Below are 15,475 nucleotides of genomic sequence, written 5' to 3' on the forward strand. Positions count from 1 at the left end.
ATCAAAATGTGAATTAGTTGTCAAGCATTGAATGTAAATCATGTGACTATGGGGATGCCGCAATGATCATAAGTGTGAAAAATGGTCATATGTCATTTTTTTTCAATGCCGTTGTAACTGAATGGTGACTAAGCAAACTGTTGTAAGTTGAGGACTACATTTATAGAATATTTATATGTCTCAGAATATCCAATTATTGGATGTCCCAAACGAATGATATCTCAATTATCATTTGTCTACAATACTTATTGAAATATTAATTTATCTAACATGCAAATGTGTTTAAAGTAGTGAATTGTAATTTGTGAGCCATAAAGTTGCACTGATTATTATGTACTAGAATGACATTAATATAACTTGTAATTTATTACAGCTGTTGATTGGTTTTGAATCAGGAACAGTGGCATTATGGGATCTCAAATGCAAGAAGGCGGAATACAGATACACACATGATGAGGTAAAAAAAAATAAGTCTGGCATGTTTTGAGTCATACTGTAATTTTCTTGACTGTATTGGAGTTTTGCAGAAGAATTATTATTTAGTAAATGTTTACTCATCATTGTTACTTATATTTGTGGGGAGAAATCTAGATACAGTTATCTAAATAAAGCAGGAAAATATTCAATTTATTGATTGACATAGGAATTTAAAGGTTATTAAAATGGCTTTAAGTGTTGTAGTACCTAAAAGTCTATCTCATATATAAAGGACAGAGTAGATTATATGTTTTAGCCACCCTTGTATACTTGGATTATGAGATTATTGGGATACTCATATGGACTCAAACAATAATTGGGTTTGCCCTCCAAGTGGGAGGGTCAGAACTATTAGACCTATTTTTTCCTATTATGTAGGATTTTGTGGAGAGCATTAATAAGGAAAATGAGTGTCTTAAAACTTGCAGAAGTTATTTTAACATTTCTTATTGCAATCTTTGAAAGGTGCCAAAAACTGGGGAATAATAAAAATTGCAACTTTTAAAGAAAGGAGAAAAAAGTATCTAAAGAATCAGGGATCAATCAGTTTAATATCTATAGAGACAAGAAACTAGTTACTAACCAGAATAAGTGAGCTTTAACAGTGTTGCTTTGTCAGATAATTTTCTCTCTTTTTTATGACAGAAAAAGCTAGTTACCTAGTAGAAGTAGTTTACTGACTGATTAGTCTTGCAACATTATGAGCAAAATAAATATAATACATAATCTACTTTCAGAATGAAATAGATAGAAGGCGGTACAATGATAAAATATCCATTTAGTAACACAAGGAATTAGTAATCAGATAGATGAATCTCCCTTAAAGGGAACACCAATCTGTTAAATATTTCAGGTTCATAGGAACCCTGATTTAGTTATAAATTTAGCAGTTTTGAATACAATGTGCATATTGAGCCAAAGAAGAAATATGATTGTGGTTTGGATGTAGTTGGCTGTTCTTTTCAATAAGGATAATAAGTATTTAAGCTTAATGGGGCATATAATTGAGATTTGAACAATGTATAAGAAATATGTTGAGTAGCTAAGACACTGCTGTACAGGTTCTCTCATTATATGGCAAGTGGTGGAAATGCTCATATTTGGCCATGAAGTTCAATAACTCAAACTTATATAGAGCAAAGGAAAGCTGTTGATGTTGTATGCCTTGATCTCAGTAAAGCATTTGATCAGGAGATTCATAATAGCCTTGTGGACAAGGTGGAAAAATATGGACTAGACGGTACTACAATACAATACAATACAATACAATACAATACAATACAATACAATACAATACAATACAATACAATACAATACAATACAAATACTACAAATACTAATAATACAAATACAAATAATACAAATACAAATACAATAGTTGAAAGGGACCTTGGAGATCTTCTAGTCCAATCCTCTGCCTAGGCAGGAAACCCTATACCGACAAATGGCTTATCTAACATCTTCTTTAAAACTTCCAGTGTTGGGGCATTCACAACTTCTGGAGGCAAGCTGTTCTACTGATTAATTGTTCTAACCTGTCAGGAAATTTCTCCTCAGTTCTAAGTTGCTTCTCTCCTTGATTAGTCTCCACCCATTGCTTCTTATTCTACTCTCAGGTGCCTTGGAGAATAGTTTGACTCTCTCTTCTTTGTGGCAACCCCTGAGATATTGGAACACTGCTATCATGTCTCCCCTAGTCCTTCTTTTCATTAAACTAGACATACCCAGTTCCTGCAACCATTCTTTATATGTTTTAATCTCCAGTCCCATAATCATCTTTGTTACTCTCTCTGCACTCTTTCTAGAGTCTCCACATCTTTTCTACATCGGGCGACCAAACTGAATGCAGTATTCCAAGTGTGGCCTTACTAAAGCATTAAAAAGTGGTATTAACACTTCACGTGATCTTGATTCGATCCCTCTGTTTATGTAGCCTAGAACTGTGTTGGCTTTTTTGGCAGCTGCTGCACACGGCTGGCTCATATTTAAATGGTTGTCCATTAGGACTCCAAGATCCCTCTCACAGTTACTACTATTGAGCAAGGTACCACCTATACTGTACCTGTGCATTTCGTTTTTGTTGCCTAAATGTAGAACCTTACTCTTTTCACCATTGAATTTCATTTTATTAGATGGTGCCCAATGTTCAAATTTGTCAAGATCCTTCTGTATCTTAAGCCTGTCTTCTGGAGAGTTGGCTATTCCTGCCAGCTTGGTGTCATCTGCAAACTTGATGATTTCCCCATTTATTCCCTCATCCAAATCATTGATGAAGATGTTGAAGAATACTGGGCCTAAAACAGAGCCTTGGGGTACTCCACTGCATACTTTCCTCCATGTAGATGCAGTTCCATTGAGGACTACACATTGAGTGCGGTTGGTTAGCCAGTTATGAATCCATCTGGTGGTGATGCTGTCTAACCCACATTCTTCTACTTTATCTAGTAGTAGGTTATGGTCTACCTTATCTGCCTTACTGAAGTCCAGGTAAACTATATTGACAGCATTCCTCTGGTCCACTAATGTCATTTTGTCAAAGAATGCAATAAGATTAGTCTGGCATCATCTGTTTTTGACAAACCCATGTTGGCTTTTGGCTATTACTTTGTTTACCTCTAGGTGTTCGCTAATTCGTTGCTTGATTATCTTTTCCAGAATCTTTCCTGGTATTGAGGTCAGGCTGATAGGTCTATAGTTTCCTGGATTTGTTTTTTTTTTCCATTTTTGAAGATGGGAACCACATCAATTCTTTTCCAGTCTCAGGCAGTTCCCTGGTGCTCCAGGATCTCCGAAAGATATAGTTCAGTAGTTCTGAGGTCTCATCTGCCAGTTCCTTCAGAACCCTGGGGTATAATCCGTCTGGTCCTGGTGATTTGAACTCATCTAGGGTAGACAGGTGCTCACTTACCATTTTCTTCCCTATTTCAATTTGTGTTCCTAATCTGATTTTGTGTGTGCTGTTTTTGATAGGTTGGACTGTTTAGAAAATGAGTTAAATAGTTATGCTTTCTCCCTGTTGCTTGTCACCTTCATGCCACTTTCTCCCAGCAATGGACCAATTGTTTCCTTAACTTTTTTCTTGTTTTTAACATGTTGGAAGAAGCTTTTTTTTGTTATTTTTTACTTTTGTGGCAAGCCTTTCTTCTTTGTGAGCCTTAGCTTTCCTTATTTCATCTTATAGGCTCAGGCTGTTGCTGATATTCTGCCATAGTATGACCCCCTCTTTCCACTTTTTATACTTATCTTACTTGTCTTTTAATTTATCAGAGAGTTCTTTATGCAGCCATGCTGGTTTCTTTTGGGAGCTGTTATTTTTCTTCTTCATTGGTGTTGTGCTAGACTTGGCTTTTGTAATCTCATTTTTCAAAATTTCCCAAGCTTCTTGAGTTGTTTTCCCCTTGAGGATTCTCATCCATGAAATTCTTTTCCACGATCTCTCTAAGTTTATTGAAATTAGCTCTCTTAAGTCCAAGACTCTAGTTTGACTTTTTCTACTACTTGTGTTTGCATAATGTTGAATTCCAATATGCATGGTCACTTGTCCCCAGGGTTCCTATGGCTTCAACACCTTCTATCATTCCTCTCTGTTAGTGAGAATTAAGTCCAATATGGCTGATCCCCTTGTTCCCTTCTCTACTTTTTGGGAAACAAGTTGTCTGCTAGGTTCGTTAGGAACTGTTGGATCTTCCACTTGGTGCAGAGTTTGTTTCCCAGTTGATGTCAGGGTAATTAAAATTTCCCATTACTATTGTGGTGTGCTTCCTATATACCTTAGTTAGCTGACTAGTAAAAGTTCATCTACTTTCTCTGCTTGGTTGGATGGCCTATAGTAAAGACCTATGGCAATGTCATTTCCCGCCCCCCCCCCCAACTTTAATATTGATCCAAATGCATTCAAGATAGTTCTCATCATTGTTGTGCTCTATTTCTGTAGAGATGTACTTATTTCTTATATTTAATGCAACTCCACCTCCTCTTTTATTTGGTCTATTTCTTTAAATAATTTAAATCCTTCTAGCTGTATGTTCCATTTGTGGGTTTCATCCCACTAAGTTTCTGTAATGGCAACAATATCGTATCTGCCCACATTTACTTGAATTTCTAATTTACCCTGTTTGTTCCTCATACTCTGTGCATTGGTATATAGACATTTGAGTCCATTTTGATTGACCCTGTGTTACTGTCTACATAACCTGTGTTATGCCTGACTGCCCCTATTTTCTTGCTACTTATATGATTCATGCACATGGTATTGGCACTCACTATTAAATGCTTGGTTTTTCTGACAGCAGGAGTGATAATCTTACCCGCACAAACATTTATGTTAATTTGGGGATATTTGCAGCTGATTAAATAACTATATCCAAAGTATTATCATGAGTGGTTTTGATCATTGTGGGGGGAATGTTGAGTGGAATCCTTGAAATTTCCATTCTTATTCCAATGCTATTCAACATTTTTAAATACCTGGCTTGAGGTAGTGCATATGATAAGAATCTAGAAATATTTGTATAGCACTAGTTACACCCACTTCTCATTTAGTGACCAAGTTCTCTTCAGCAAAATGGTCACTAAATTAACACATGACAGAGAGAGAGAGAGAGAGAAAGAGAGAGAGAGAGAGAGAGAGAGAGAGAGAGATGTTACAAAGATTACTGGTCGTTGCCATCTCATTCAGATAAAGTTCTCTTGTTCAGCTAGTAACTCCAGTATTACTTTCCCTCCATCATGCATTGTTGTCAGGTGCATGAAATTTAGTGGTAATTGCATGCATTGATCACAAAATGATTTTTTTATTACCGTAGTATTTGCTAATAATCACTAACTGAAGAATGGGCGCACATGTAAACAATCTGTGTGATGTAGTAACTAATACAGGCAAATTACATCCAGATCAAGAGTTAGTAATTACCTGTGTACTCTATTGATTAAACCACATTTAGAGTACAGTGGTACCTTGATCCTCATCAGTAATTATTTCTGGAAGATGTGCTGAATACTAAAACTTGGGTACCTAGAAAACCATGTGACCTGCTATTTTGGCCACAAAGAAATAGCGAGTCACAAGGCAGCCAACATCAGTAAGTTCTTTTTTTTGCATGCCAGGAGAAAGACAAGTGTCAGGACAAGATTTCTGCTTCAAAACACGTTGAATACTGAATTCGACGAGTTTTGATGCATCAAGTGCTGAGGTATGACTATATTTTATGCCATTTTGGGCAGTACAGAGATGCTCCACTGAGTTCACAGGATATGTACCAGAATTAGGAGGCCTCTGAAAATCAAGCCTTATGAATAATGGTAATTTTTTAGCTTACAAATAGAAATTTAAGAGGAAATATGAAAGCAGAGAAATATCCAAAGTCTATCATGTCGCAGAAGGGTGTATTGTTCTCCATTGAAACTTAAAGGACAACAAGATTAATGGGTATTAATTAAAGGAGATTGAGACCAATTATCAGTAAAATGTTCTTAATGACAAGCGCCATTAAACAGTTTTCCTAAAACATTATCCAGCTACCTCTCATTTGATGTTTTAAAACTGGCTGGATGACCCTATTAGAAATGATTTAGTGAATTCTTGTACTGTTCATCAATAGCAATTTAATTCTTCTGTGGTTTCCACAACTAACTTTATAGAATATTTGTCCCCTAAAGCAAAAACCATTCATATTCTCTATAGGATTGTTGCCTAAAACATTTTGAGGATCATTTATGCTCAAATGACATGGATTGTATATAGACATTAACAAGGCTTTAATCTTTAAAAAAAGTAATTATATGGAATATAATATAGTTATTTTAACTTGTGATTGTGTATGTGCGTTTATAGGTGTGATATCTATAACTTAAAAATCTGATTAGATCCAAATTTGGCATTCTGCATTTGGGAATCAGTTCTTTGATTGCTGAAAGTTTCTACAAAACTTTCTTTTGTTGTATCAGTTTAATTAGTAATATTTCATTTTGACTGTCGTATTTTGCTATCTCATTAGCTTATTTCTAATTTCAGAGTGCATTTTGTGTGCATATAATTAGATTGTCTAGCTCTTTTTCTTTCTTAATGTTTTGTTTTTAAATTTCAGGTAAATTAAATTAGGTAGGCGGACATTTGCTGGACACAGTATTTAATTAATGCGGTGATAGCAGAAATCCTTTTCTGTAATTAATTATGCAACGTATATAGCAGATATACTGTGGGTGATAAAGGATAGGGAAGTCATAAAGTTTGTTAAAATATATTGGTTTGATACTTATAAAATAACATCTTTTTCAGTGATATGCAAGTCTGCTTTCAGAACTATAACTATAAGATTTTTTGGGCTTTGCCCTGTTACTTGGAAGGTTCTTTGCAAGGACACTTAAATTTCTTCTAGATAGCCCAGACTTCAGTTGGCTGTAGGTTTCCTACCATCAGAAACATACAAAAGTTTATGAGGAAAATGTGAGGAAGGAAGGGAGGCACTCCACATTTATGATTCTTTATGAAATAAAAGTTGTTATTTTTATAATTAACTGCATATGTCATAATATTTTCAATATTACGAAAAAATAGTGATCTTTTCTTAGGCATGTGCAAGGCTAGTATATGTTTAAAATATTTAGGTTGGGTTTTAAGATATAAACTCCTACCAGTGTTGATCATGGGATGAAATTTTACCAGTAATTAATAGCAATATGTCATTAAAGGTGGTAATCATAAAAATGAACATTTAGCCCTAAGTATTCCAAACCCATTCTGTTACACAAGAAAAGGAAATAGAAAACAGTATGAGTCTTGAGAGTTTTCTTGAAGACTATAGGGATGGGACTTGGTCAATTTCAATTACTAAAGAACTCCACAGATTCTGTAGGCATGGAGGAAAAAGAGCAAGCACCCTGATTTGTTTCAAATGAGAACAGGTGAGAAGGTATAAACCAGAGGTGTCAAACTCACGGCCCGTGGGCTGGATGCATCACACGCTGGCCACGTCCACCCCCGTTTTAGTGACCGGGAAGAAATTTGGAATATGTCACATGACAACATCATGCCACAGGTTTGACACCCTGATATAAACAATCTGATAAGATTAAATTAGTCCTTTAGGTAACTTGGCAGCAAATCATTTAATCTTTAAAACTTAAAACCAACTTTTTAAACTGGATTCCAACTAAACTGCCAATTAGCAGAGAGATCACAATTTAGTGTCACACAAATTAATCATTTAATTCAGCCACAAGCATAGATGACAGTTTTAAAAAAGTTTTCTGGCTGTTGCCACCTCCCCCATCCCTATAAGAAACAATGATTTGGATTTCTTTATATTAGCCACAGTGTTGATTTCCCTCTCTGAATCACTTTTGTGTTTCCTGAATTAAATATATTTGTACCAATATGTATGTATAGTATATGTAAATATATACAAGGAACTGTATTATACTCTTTTATATTAAAAGAAGACTACTCTTAACATTTCTGTAAGAACAGTTACACTCCCTCTTGGAGCCACATTAAATCCCACCTAAGTATTAAGATGGTAAATTGTTCTCTTCTTGTTTAATCAGCATGATATTTAAACAGGAATTCCAATTTCTGGTATTTCACAGTAGATGCTGCCTTGGTAACCATTATTAGTCCAAAGCAAGGAGCATATTGGCTATTTTAAGGGAGTATTCTGTAAAAGAGAGAAAATATTTTCCTTTTTTAGGACATCATATGGCGGGTCTTCAGTCCATTCAGGAGGCAGAAGCCTATTTGTGATGTGTGAGGTCACTAATGTGGCCCTCTGCTGTACCCCAAGACTGGATGCCCTACATCCAAAGGTTAGTGAGTGTAAATTAGGTTAGGTATTTATAGCTTTATTAGAAAGGACATACCCACACATATTGAATTTCCTTAGAAGTCCTATGATTGAAGAACTTAAAAATGGTCAGAAAATTCTTGAATTTAAAATACTAGTCTATGCACTGTAAGTTGGAAGTGCTTACCTTAAGCTTGCATTTTACATATCAACATAGCATATTCTAAAGAAATCCAAAATAAGAATTGTTTGTAGCATTCCTTATGCAACTAGTGAGACATTAAATCTTACACACCTCTTGCAATAATAGTTCAAATTAGAACAGAGTAATTTTTCTTCATTTAAAATACCAGATTTTACTAGGAAATAGAGATACAGGATTCACTATAGAAAAATAAATTAACAGTTTACTCCCCAAATGACTGAATTTTACAAATTTTTTCTTTTAAAAAGAGAAGCAAAATATATGCTTTCAAATTCTAATCATCCCTATTTTCAAGTGTAATACTTTTTAAAACAATATTTCTGATTACTCTAGTGACTCTGCTTGCTTGTCAGAATATACCAATAGCATCTACAATTTTAAAAAAGGAATTATGGATTTTATAAGCAGTTGCTTTCCACATTTGTATGGTTTATTACTGCCCTGTCCTCGTTTCTCTGAAGAGATTTGTTCTCCAGGATTTTGTTGGCTGTATTAGATGATTGCATTCTTTGAGATTGACTTTTTAATACTTATTTTTAGATTACTGTTTATTGTTGGAGGACTCAAAAAAATGTTTCAAAGTATTTTGCATGTCCTTGTTTTGATTCTGCATATGTAATCCTTTCCTTTCATAAATGAAGTTTGGAGAAGAAGAATAGAATCTTTTTCATCATGCTGTAGCAAAACTGCCTCTTTCTCAAACTCAATCACACCTCTAAAATAAATAAGAATTTCTCATGGGAAAGAATTTTGGACAAATGAAATGCTATGCGTTTTGTATTAATTCTCAGTTCTTTCCCTTTTCAAAATTGCCATGTTGTGGATAGTATATGTTGGGTGAATTGTTTTCTTTGTCCTCAGCTGGCTCTTGTGCCATGCACTATCTACTGAAGTCTGTACTATACAATAAAGAAGGAGAATAGCATGCCCCCCTAATGTAAGCATTTTAATTAGATGCATGGTAAACATCATTGTAGAAAAAATAGTTAACTATCAGTAACAGTTTGCAACTATATAATAAATAGCAGTTATTGATGGCCTGTTGCAAGTACAATCTAGTGCTAGTAATCTGTAGCATAAAATAAGTTTGCATGTCAAATCACAGAATGTTTGTATAAATTCTCCAGAATTTTTAAAAGAATGATTGCACAAGAAAATAAAACATCCTGTTCAAAAGGTTGCTTCTCTTTCTCTTTTGTGAAAGATGTCCCTAAAGAGATTATTTTTACTGGTAAATTATTGGTAAACTTTGCTGGTAAATTACTTTTATTTCTCTTTTTTTTCTAATTAGTGTTGTGATACTTTTATCTTCTTAGTGTCTCTTTTGTCATGCAGTGAATACTCAGCATGTGGAGACTAGTGTTAAAGTTTTCTGATGTTTTGAGAACCAAAAGTAATAGAGGGAAGGTATGTTAGATAAGTTTAGTGACTCTTATTATTACAAAAATGAAAATGTATTAATTTGTAAGTACATAGAAAAGTATCATGATCCACAGGCACAGATGCCATCTTAAATGAAATGTGAAAGAGTAAAAGAATCAAACAAAACTTTAAATTAATAGAAGATTGCCCTTCCTAATTGGATGATAGTGGTATTTATAATATGCAGAGTATTATATAGTAGTGTACAATATAGGCATTTTGAGTAAATGAGTGTTGTCCCAGAATACTCAGGTCCTTTTACCAGATGTGCAGGCCCGATGAACCACTTCAGATAGATGGCGGGGAGAATAAATATTTTATTTGTAACAAGTTCTAAATGGACTCTTTTATACAATTTTGAAAAGCATGCATTGCCATGGGAAAATTATAGAAACATACAACCTTATAAACCAATAATTAAGAATAACATCATGCATACCACTGTTCCTTTTAAAGTGCGCCTTGCGCGGCCCGCGCACATGGCTGCAATACGCCGTGCAGTAGTTTCTAATTGCCCCGCAGAGTCACGTTACGTATCTGGACACGAACTACAGAGCGGCTAAGGAATCGCAATCAAAACCCCCTCCAGCTAAAACCTTTCCTACTGCAGTACATTGCCGCCCGACTTCAGGATTCTCCCTAATCAGTGTGGGTCGAAAAGAAAAAAGGGAAGGGGAGCTTAAAGGTTCAAAACACTGGAGCAAATGCTTCAGAGGCAACAGTTTCATGGGGAATTGGAACAGAGAGCCCTGGAGTTTTGCTGCCCCCCCCCCCCCGTCAGACCTCGCTTTCTGCACGTGCTGTGTGATCGGCTAATTTGCTACTGCCTGGGCTGGCTCCCCGGTTAGATTTTTGCTGGGAGGGGAAGCTCCTTGGTCTCCGTCTCTTTTTCTCCCTCCTCGGTCCCACCCGACTTCAGGATTCTCCCTAATCAGTGTGAGTCGAAAAGAAAAAAGGGAAAGGGGAGCTTAAAGGTTCAAAACACTTGAGCAAATGCTTCAGAGGCAACAGTTTTCACGGGGAATTAGAACAGAGAGCCCTGGAGTTTTGCTGCCCCCCTCCCCGGTCAGACCTCACTTTCCTCACGTGCTGTGTGATCAGCTAATTTGCTACTGCCTGGCGGCTCCCTAGTTAGATTTTTGCTGGGAGGGGAAGCTCCTTGGCCTCGTCTCTTTTTCTCCCTCCTTCGCTTCTAGGGGCTCCATCAATGGGGGAGCAAAGCCCAGCGACAGGCTTTGGGCTAACACAGGGGTCTGCAAAGTTGGCTGTTTTAAGACTGGTGGACTTCAACTCTCAAAATTCTGGAAGTTGAAGTCCACTCAGTCTTAAAAGAGCCAACTTTGCAGATCCTTGGCTAACATGATTGATGCCCTCGGAGTCGAAAGAGGCGAGAGAGCCGGGTCACATGACATCAGCTTTGTGACCACAGTGCTGAGTAATAAAAATTCCAGTCCCACGTTGTAATGAAGGAATACCTATATTTGATAACTCATTGGGATTTTCAAAGTCATTGAGAATATTTTTGCTTTTAATCTAATTAAACTTCCTATCTGTCAGTTTAAAATAGTGACTTCCATAGTTAAATCATTTGGAGCAAACTAAAATCACTACATTATAAAACAAAAGGAAGGTGTTTTTTTCTCTTATTTGTATGGTAGAGCCATTTTAACAATCTATTATATTTGCAAGTAGTATGCAGTTTAGAAATTTTTAGAATTAAAACCTAACTACAATATAAGTACTTTAAAGTCATCCACGCACTTCACTAGGTTGTAGGAGGAGTAAGATTTGAGAAAAGTGTGGCTAAAATATTTTTTCACTTCATTTTTTTAGAGTTTTGGATAATGTAATTTCCTATTCTGTTTAGCTATTCATATTAGAATGTACTTGTGTGAGCATTCATGCAAAAAAATAAGATTTTATGAGTCAAATTATTTTTTTCATATTAAAAATAATAAGATTTAATGTTTTGCTATTAGTTTTGCTATTCATTTTGCAGTAGTAGTAGGTTACTGAAACACTCTGTACAGAGAGGAGCAAATTCCCCAAATTTTTAAACAATCAGCAAGCATTGTTGAACATGCAGGCAATAAATCCTTGAGTTTACAAACTAATGATGGAAGAAAAACTGTTAGATGTGAATGAGACTTTAATTTATGGGGATTTTAATAATTTACTCATTTAAAATAGCAAATTGCATATAATACATTCACAGAAGCATACAGTGTATAGACAACTTTTGCAATTGAATGTTAACTCATTAAAATGAAGTATATCAAGTGAAATTCATTAAAATGAAGTATATCAAAACATTTACTATTTAATATTATGGTATAAGTGCCATTTATATATTCATTTCAAAGCTCTTTTTTAGTTAATCAAATGATTTGAAAAGATAATTTAATAATTGATAAACCTAACCTATAGGTACATCATCAGTCAGTGCTGATGTCGAAACGTAAAGCTGGAGTAAATGTTGTTACGAAGAAAAAGTGCAGCTGGAAGTTTAAACCAGAATGGTTGGAGAGTTAGTAGAGACTGAACTGCCAACTTCGTCTAGGAAAACAGTTAACAAAACTGGGTGACATCTTCACTTATCGTGAAAAGTAGTGACTGACATTGTTTGCCAGATATGCCAAGAAGCTTGTACAGGTGGCGCATTCGCCACTGGAAAACGATGGAACGATTAGAAAATGATTATTTGAAGCGTCATATCAATCAGAAGATTCACCTGGATTCGGTCACTAAACTACGATGCCAGAAATCTGGAGGGCTGCTGAGGCTACTGACTGAAAGTGCAGAAGACAGAGCGAACAGAAAAGAAGTTTCACTGCGCAGAAATGCCAATGCTGATGAAAGTCAAAATTTGATTGATAATGTGTGCTGGCCATAAACATGAATGTGTCAATATTATCAGTCAAAGCCATACATGACCACATAGGCAAGTATGTGTCCATTCCAGAGAGCTGGCGCAGCAAGAATTATGGCTTTGAGTTTGTGGAGTGCATCAATGCAGTTGTTCAGAAAGCATGCTGTCTATGTAATGCCAGTTGTCATACTCTTATTGCTGATGAAAGCACTGATGTATCAGTCACTAAAATGTTGATTTTGTATGCTGAAATTCCGTCCGGTCTAATGCTGCGATTTATAAGACCGTGTTTGCAGGAATTTTACGTTGTCAACATGCGACAGCACAGCAATCACAGCAGCATAAAGAGTTCTATGCTACAACAACATCAACATTCAAAAAGATGGTCTGTTTACTGTCAGACAGGCGTCTGTGATGCTGGGTAAGCATATGGTGTGGCTGCTCAGCTTCGTCGAGATGTATCCCATTTGCTTGAACAGCACTGTGTGGCACTCGAGAAGACCTGGGGATTGATGATGCATGTAAGCACATCTCACTGATGAAAGACATCGAGACTTACTACGAACTGTCTACACTCTGTTCTGCCGCTCTTCTGTGAAGAAAACGGCATTTGCAGACTAGCAGAAGTTCTTGAGTGTGAAGCAGGTAGGCCTTCAGACCAGTTGAATGAAGTACGAATGGCTTTCCACACATTTTGCATTGCGAGCATTGAATGAAAAACATTACAGCTTTGGTTGAGTACTGTAAAAGAGCAAGCAGAAACACACAGTGACCCAGTCTGTAAATATTGTTACAGAAAGTGGACGGATCCACAGATTCTTGCTGCACTGATTGTGTTTGACTGACGTTGTTCGCGAAATTAGCCGAGTTGAACAAGCTGTTGCAAAGAAGCAACCTGACACCAATAGAAGCCATTCAGTTTGTGAAGGCCAGAATAACCAAGCTTTGCCTGCAGTATTTAGGTGAAACGGTTTTACTGGAATAACGAAGCTCGCGAATATATGGAGAGCAACCCAGACATTGACACGGCTCCTAGACTCAGAGTTATTGAACGTTTGTGCTTGCATCTGACAGTCGTTTTCCAGACAATGAGCTGACAGATTGGAATATATTCGAAACTGCTGCTCTGTCGAATGTGAATTCTTTTAATTTTGGGGAAACTGAGATTGCAACTCTGGTTGGAAAATACCAGCATTTCTTTGACCATTTGGATGAGTCAGCATCACATCAGCTGTACAGTCACAATATCGTGACTTCAGATTTCGGGTGTCAGAGAATTCAAGTCTGGATTAATGCACTCATTTGATGATGTAGTTCAGTTTGTACTAAGAGAGCAACCAGTTTGGATTGCTGTCACGTCTGCTGGACATCTGCCCAACATTCCAAGCATTCAGCGCCGATTGTAGCGAGGTTTCAGCCTGATGAATGCCATCAAGACAAAGCTCGCAATCGGCTGCAAACTGAGCACTTGGATATGCTGATGCGAATCCGGTCTTACCAGACTTCAGCTGGCGCAGATTGATCTTGACAAAGTGTACTCGGAATGGTTGTTAAAGAAAGACAGACGTGGGAAACTTTAAGATGAGACAGACTTTCAGTGAATAACAGTGTACATTATCGTAAACGCTATACAAGTATTTTAATATTTTAATAATATTATAAGTGATACTGATATATAACACTTTTAATTAAACTGTATCTTGAATAAATATAACTTTGACTTTCAAATAACACTGAGTTCGTTGTTGTCTTGGGTGACATCTGTGAAAAAAATTCAGGTGCTCAGGCATGAAAATGTGCCGCTCAAACACTATACTTTTCCGACCCACACTGAAAAAAAATTAGAGGGAATATTGATGCATACATATTCAGTAGTCATAGTAGCACTGTTCAATTAAAGGTTATGAGATAGGCTAAGACCTTTGTCTTATTAATACTCCCCTTTACTAAAAACATTCTTAAGCAACTTGGTACCAGGATCTTGTCATCACCTTTAATTGATACTGTGGCTTTTTAATTTACTAAATGCTTCAGTATGTCAGTAGTAAATATTTTATCAATACACAAATAAAATTGGATAAGGCTAAATAAATTGGGCTCTCTTAACACAAGCATATTTTGTCCTAAGATATATAACAGATCTATTTTATCCTTGCAATTTAGTGATTTATATAAGAGGGTTGTATATATGGTTGTGTGAAAAAGAAAGTACACTATCTTTGAGTTCTATGGTCTTGCATATTGGCATAGTAAAAATCATCTGATCCTTAGCAGTTCTTAAAAGTAAATAAATACAACCTTGGATGAATAATAACACATGACATGTTATTACCATGTCATCATTTATTTTACAAAAAGAAAGCCAAAATGAGAAACCATGTGTGAAAAACTAAGTACACCTTAATGATTCAGTAGTTTGTAGAAGCACCTTTAGCAGCAATAACTTGAAGTAATCATTTTCCATATGACTTATCAGTCTCTCACATAGAGGAATCTTCTTTACAACATAGCTTCAATTCATTGAATTTTATGGACATTTGTTTATACACAGCTTTCTTGAGGCATTTCCATGGCATTTCAATCAGGTTGAGATCTGGAACACCACAATTCTTTTTTTTAACCATTCTGTTGTATATTGCTGGTGTGCTTGTGATCGTTGTCCTGTTGCATGATGTAAGTCAACCTTTAGCAGTGGGATAGATGGCATCACATTGGACATTA

At 36.1% G+C, this 15,475-nt stretch overlaps 1 protein-coding gene across 1 annotated transcript in view; it reads left to right on the plus strand.

Moving 5' to 3' along the window:
- The window catches only part of STXBP5 (syntaxin binding protein 5), a 153,672-nt gene that overhangs the window by 87,427 nt on the left and 50,770 nt on the right, over positions 1-15,475 (plus strand). The window contains 1 exon segment of the mRNA XM_032215762.1: positions 374-457. Within this exon segment, the coding sequence (XP_032071653.1) occupies positions 374-457 (84 nt within the window).

This window comes from Thamnophis elegans, chromosome 4, assembly GCF_009769535.1.
Source record: "Thamnophis elegans isolate rThaEle1 chromosome 4, rThaEle1.pri, whole genome shotgun sequence".
In the NCBI taxonomy this organism is placed as follows: Eukaryota; Metazoa; Chordata; class Lepidosauria; order Squamata; family Colubridae; genus Thamnophis; species Thamnophis elegans.